The 6,436-nt window shown below is 32.1% G+C and overlaps 1 protein-coding gene and 1 pseudogene across 1 annotated transcript; one reads left to right on the forward strand and one right to left on the reverse strand.

Annotated features, from left to right (window-relative positions):
- LOC107633368 overlaps nt 1–2,797 on the reverse strand; it is a 19,239-nt pseudogene extending 16,442 nt beyond the window's left edge.
- LOC107630665 (DNA-directed RNA polymerases II, IV and V subunit 12) lies at nt 4,963–6,347 on the forward strand (the record flags this gene model as incomplete). The annotated part of the gene is given in 3 exon segments (XM_016333868.2): nt 4,963–5,003; nt 5,143–5,235; nt 6,151–6,347. Coding segments are annotated over 3 exon segments (156 nt in total). The 3' UTR covers nt 6,174–6,347.

The raw sequence follows: 6,436 nt of genomic DNA on the forward strand, positions 1-6,436 counted from the left end.
GAAAGACATGCAGTTAAATTAAGAAAGATATATTTATATCTAAATAAATAAATGTAAAAAGAATTGATTCGTAAATAGATGATAAAAATTCATCAAGTAAAAAAATTTTTATGATGACAATAAGATATTTCAAAATTTCATCTTACAATTAGGGAGAAATTGCCCAACATACTTAAAAAGGCAACGTTTCTTAGTCACATTATATTATTATTATAATGGTTTCCAAGTTTTAATTTAACTACCCAAATTTGACTTTTCAATGCTACTTTAGAGGTGATTTTAGTAATTTCAAACCTAACTTTAAGACAAATTATAACTCACACCTTATTGGATTTAGATTCTCTAAAATTTAAATTTCACTTTAGAGAATAAAATATGATCTTTCACCATTTATTTTATAGATGGAACCAAAAATAAATATAAAAAAAAAACCATTTAAAAATAGAAGATTACACTTTACCCTCTAAAATATAAATTTAAAATTTAGAGAATCCAAATTCCAACTTACCTGTACTAAGTAATATCATATTCCATTGTCGTACACGGTATACGGGATAATTTTCCTATTATATATTCTCTCTCCTTTAATGGGAATAACTTACTTATACACTTCTATTTAACATTGAATGCAACAAATATCAACGTGCGGGGATAGCTCAATTGGGAGAGCTTGAGTTTGTGGAAAATGAAAAATAAATTGGATTGTATGAATGTCTCTTTCAAGTCCTTTAACTACCAAACAGAAATTACAAAAACTGATATTAATGATATTTGGATCTTCAATCTAGTGCATGTTTGGGCGTCATTATTTTGTTAAAAAAAATCTTTTTTTAATGAAAAAGATTTTTTTTTTATTTTTTAACGTATTTGTCAAATTTCTAGTAGTAAAAGTAAAAGTACTAGTAAAATAAAAAAAGATCTTTTTTGAGAAGCTGTAATTTACATCTTATTTTAAAAGATCTTTTTTCCTTAAAAAAGAGATGTTTTTCATGTAATAAATAAACAAAAAAGTACTTTTATATTGTTATACCCAAATATAATTGATTGATAAAAAGATTTTTTTACATGAGATATCCAAACATAAAATTACTTTTACTTCTCTATAAGATCTTTTAAAAAAAAATAACTCTAAAAAAGATCTTTTTTTTAAAAGCTCACCCAAACAAGTTTCTAGACTATTCAATTCCTAATGTAGTAATCCTAGCTAAGTCCCATTATTTTCAACATATAACAATGTATGAACAGGGTAAAACAAAGGGAGAAAAAAAAAAAAACAATCCAAAAAAGGAATAAGAAAGATTGAACGAACTTACAGAAATTTCATCTGTTTTATCACTAAATATTCCAGCATCTCCAGAGGCAAAGCTAACACCACCCAAAAAGGACACATTCTTGTTGTTGCGAGACTTGGACACTAGGAAGAGGTAAGGTGGTGAAGTTGGGATCCCCAATTTCTCTGAGCTTCATTCAATCCAATCATCATTCATTGAATTTGAACCAAATATTAGCAACAAAGTTATACATAATTCATGCTTTAATAAAAGAATAATAAGCCAATGCTATGATAACTAGCATAACTTTTGGAGTTAAATTAACGAAAAAATTGATAGGGATTAAAATCAAAATCTATTATATTTACAAAAACTACAAATTTATTTAAATTAATAGAAATATAGTACTAAAAAGTTAAAAAAAATATATTACAAAATCAGAATTTTTTATTTTAATAAATAAATTAAAATAATTTAAAAAATATTTACCGAAATAAATATCCTTCTCTTATCTGTTTACACTGTGAACGATATAATTTTGCACGTATCTCGTTTACCGTATAAAACAAGATATATGTAGTTTTTTAATTTTTATATATCTCGTTTACAGATATATGTATTTGTAAATAATTAAATATAATTTTTGAAAATAATAAAAAATATTAATGATTTAAATTAAACCAAATTCTTAAAAATAGAATGTTTCAAATAATAGGAGAGGTGTGGGGGGAGGGGGTTTAACCGGGTGAGGGACTCGAGTGGGGTGGAGGATTTTTTTTTAAATAATGAAAATGACGCAGTTTTACAAAAACCAGTCGGTTTTAGTAGGGGTGGAAAAAGGCCAGGCGGCCTGCCAGGGGCTGCAGCCTGGCCTGACATAGCCTGTTATAAAAGAGGCACAGGCTCAAACTCTTTTAAAAACCTTAATATGTTAATAGGTTAGGTCCAGGCTCACTAATTAGCTTTATTGGCCTGTCAGACCTGTCTGAGTCTGTTAAAACATAATTAAATATATAAATAAGTTTTTATTATTAACAAAATTATGAGATATTTTAAATTTATTATATTTTATTATAATTTTTTTAAAATGATATTTTTATTTTTGTAAAAAAAATTATCAGGTCTTTTAACAGGCTTCAGAACAAGCTAGGCTGAATAACAGGCCAGACCTATTACTTTATAAAAAGCCTATAACAGGTTGCAGGTCAGGCTCAGGCCAAGTAACTACATGACATGCCAGGCCTGTTAGGAGCAAAGTCCTGTCCTGTCCTGGCCTGTTTTTATCCCTAATTTTCAGTTCGGTCCAACTGGCCGATTTTTGAACGGTTTGGAGATTGGACCGTTTTTTGTGCCAATTTTTGATTGAACTGGTTTGACCGATCAATTCGGTCCGATTTTCAGAACATTGATTAATCAGAAACAGATCCTCTAGCCAGTCCTTTTAACACAGAAAACCGTTAGGCAAAAAACCTACAAAGAAACCGGTTGAACCCACGATAAACCGGCGAACCAATAGAAACGGCCATTTTTTAATGGTTTTCACTTTTCAGAATTATAATTTAAAAAAAAAAAAGAAAATGAATCATGTAAATACTAAATAGTACTTGCAGCCCTAACCCACAAAAAACCCTAACCCACTACGGCACTACCCCTCTCTCTCTGTCTCTCAGCCAGCAGCCCCTCTCTCTCTCTCTCAGCCAGCAGCAACAGCAGCCACCGCCGTCGCCGAACTGTTCACGTCAGCCAGAGGGTGCCTCGCCGACGGCAGTGACAGATAGAAGGTCAGCTCGAAGCTCTTGGCCGTCCATCCTCTTCTCCTCCCCGTCGTCGCCTTTGGACTTGCAGATCGAAGCTCGTGGCCGTCTTCTCTACATCGTCTTCGTCTTCGTCTTCGTCGTCGTGGACTTGCAGATCGAAGCGCGGTCGGTTGGATTTCTGTTTGGTTCCTCTCTCGTCGTTAGGTCTGCTTCATTCTTTTGTTAATTTCTATGATTTTGAGTTTCTGTTTTTTAATGATTCGAATCTATGTTTGTTTCAATTTATGGTTGCGTATTTTGTTAATTTTACTGAGTTACTGAAATCTGAAATATGATTTTTGAGTTGTTTTTTTTTTTTTTTTGGTGTTCTGAGTTGGGGGTGAGTTGCTGTTTTTCTCTATTTGTTGTGTTCTTACTTCTGAGTTAGAGTTGGTGGTGGTAGGATTAACTTTGTCATGGTGTTTAGATTGATCTGCATATGAGGACATATTTACAGCTTCTTTATACAAATTTGTCAGACCCAGCAGAAAAGTTTCAAAAGACATGCACAGAAGCAGAATAAAATCCTCACCCTCATGCCTTCTACGCATACCATAGACCATACCCCTAATAATAATATTATTGAAAAGAATATTATGGACCCTTCATTACTTGCATTTGCATATATTTCAGATATTATTGCCTCTTTACTCTTGTCAATGTATGTAGGATCACTTATTATTTTACCCTTTCTATGTTATACTCAAACAGAACCATATTCTAACAAATTTATAATTATAGACATTCTAGTTTGGAGTGAGGATATAGATAAATGAATTTTGTACTTTCATCGTCCTTCTTCCCAGGAGTATGAGAAAGTGTTCAACTTCTCGTAGTTGAGAAAAGATAAAGAGGTTAGCACTTAGCAAGTCGATGAAGCGCTTTCTCCAGCCTTATTTGTTTGTTATGCATTTTAGTGACTTAAAACAAAGAGGAAAACATTTTAAAAGTATAGAAAAAGTGATTTTTCTAAGATTAAACAAGCACCTTGTGGTTACTCATTATGTATGCGTATATATAATTGTGTGGCTGGCATGGATTATTAATTCTACAATGATTTATTTCTTTAATTTCTCCTTTTACCCTAAATTTGGGAAATTAAACGTTGGTTTGGCTTTTCTTTATTTTAATTTTGAAAAGAATAAAAAGAGATCAGATTTTTACTTATTAGATATTGTTAATGTAACAAAAAAGGTCATGCTATACATGTTTCAATATTTTGTGACTAACATACCACCAACGTAGGAAAAACAAGGAAATTGAGCTCCTTTTTTAGTAAAACACGTATACATGGAATGGAACTGCAACAATAGCCATTGGCCAAGATAAGCAACGGCTAGGTCCAACAGGTCCACATTAATTTAAACCTCATATTTTGGGCTTATATAATTGACACTATGATAGTTGATTTAATTTTGTCATGGTGTTTTACTGCTCTCTTGAATTTTGATAAATTTTGATGGATGATAGTTGATGGTGTTCTGTTAAATTTTCTGAAATAATTTTATTGATGATGGATGATGTTTTTTAAATATTTGAAATTATATATTTAATTTTTAATAATTTTATGTAATATTTTATTAAACCGGTTGAACTTCGGTTGGACCTTAGTTGAACTATTGAACTAGTAAACTAGTCACTCTATTGGTTCATTGACCAGTCTGGTTCTTGCAACCTTGATATTTTATTATATATATGATTATAATTTGATTGAATCGAAATCCCACCAATTAGACCGGTAAATCATTGAGCCTGAATCTTTAGATTGATCGGTTTCTTACTAAACGTATCTCTTTGCTCTCTTTTATAGCGTGTTGCTGCCTTGCTGCACCGAAACCTGAAACCTGAAACTTAAAATCTTTGGGTCTCTCGATCACTTAGAAATCTGCGCCATTGATGGATCCTCAAGCTGAGCCAGTTAGCTACATCTGCGGAGGTTTCTGTTTCTCCTCTCATCTCTCATATTTGTTTCTTTGATAATTCTTTTGCCTATGAGTGGTTTTGCATTCTAGGGTTCTGAAAGACGATTTGTTCTTTTGAACTTCTCTTTTTTCATTTGTTTCTTCGTTGTGCAGATTGTGGTATGGAGAATACGCTGAAACCAGGTGATGTTATACAGTGCAGAGAGTGCGGTTACCGTATCCTTTACAAGAAGCGCACTCGTCGTAGTAAGCCCTCTCTTCTACAATTTGAATTTCATAATCCTTGTTTTTTCAATTTTCCTTTCCTGTTTTCTCATTATTTTAGTTTATGTAATGTGTTGTTCATAGACGACTAATTTTTCAATGCATGAAAATGTGCACTTTGTTTGGATGGTTTATTTTGAATAATGGAGGTAATCGTAACCCTAATTTTGGTGCTGGTAAAATTGGGAACCCCTTACCTGAATGCGTTCCATTCGGAAATATATCCTTACAGTTAAACTCTCTTAGGTTTTAAAATGCAGTTACATGTTTAGGCTCCAAACTAGTCAACAGAATTGACCTTTGATTTTTGACATAGGGTTTGACTCGCTGCCTCCTTAGAAGTTAGTACAATAACAAGTACTCGTATTTAGAAGTAGTAACATGGCTTATTTTTGTGTTTATTTGGAGATTCAAGTTTTCATCCGAGCATTTGGTAATCTTGCTTGATTTCTAACAATTATAGACGGTTTGAATTTGCTGCTCTTTTTAAAGAAAACTATGAAGGAGGGTCTAGGAGTTTAATTAACCCAATCATGTCAACAATTATTTGTTCCTCTGATTTTGGATAGTTGCTCATTTGATAAGTTATATCTATAGGAGAGTTTGGTGGAAGCACTGCACCCTAAACAACTTAACCGTTGTTCTAAGGCTCCTTTTTCAAATATAACCCAATAAGAACAACAAAACCCAATGTGAAATGAAATAGATCAATAAAAAACATCATATGTTAATGTTGAATGCTGACCATCTTCGTTGTGTCTAGGAAAAATGGAAAATTATTAATGGCAGGGATTCTTTTGAGAATGACATGTTTGCATTTGATGCACTACTTTAAGACATACATGCAATTTATCTACACTTTTCATTTACATCTTTCTTTCTTTGGTTTTTATGCAGTTGTCCAGTATGAGGCACGTTGATGAAAACTGCTGTGGTGTTGTCAAGTATTTTCCAATGCAACCGTTATACACTTGTAATGAAATTGTGTTGTGAATGTGCTGTTTTGTTTTAGTGAAGTCTTATGAAACTGAAATTTAACCATCAATGATCCTTCATACTCTTAAAACTATTAAAATGATTCGTACTTTTTAAAACAAATGGATCACCTATTACTATATGCCTATATGGCATGTTAAGAAAAAGTACAAAAAAAATAGGATAAAAATCAACCGAACTCGCATTT

This window comes from Arachis ipaensis, chromosome B03 (genome assembly GCF_000816755.2).
Source record: "Arachis ipaensis cultivar K30076 chromosome B03, Araip1.1, whole genome shotgun sequence".
Classification (NCBI taxonomy): Eukaryota; Viridiplantae; Streptophyta; class Magnoliopsida; order Fabales; family Fabaceae; genus Arachis; species Arachis ipaensis.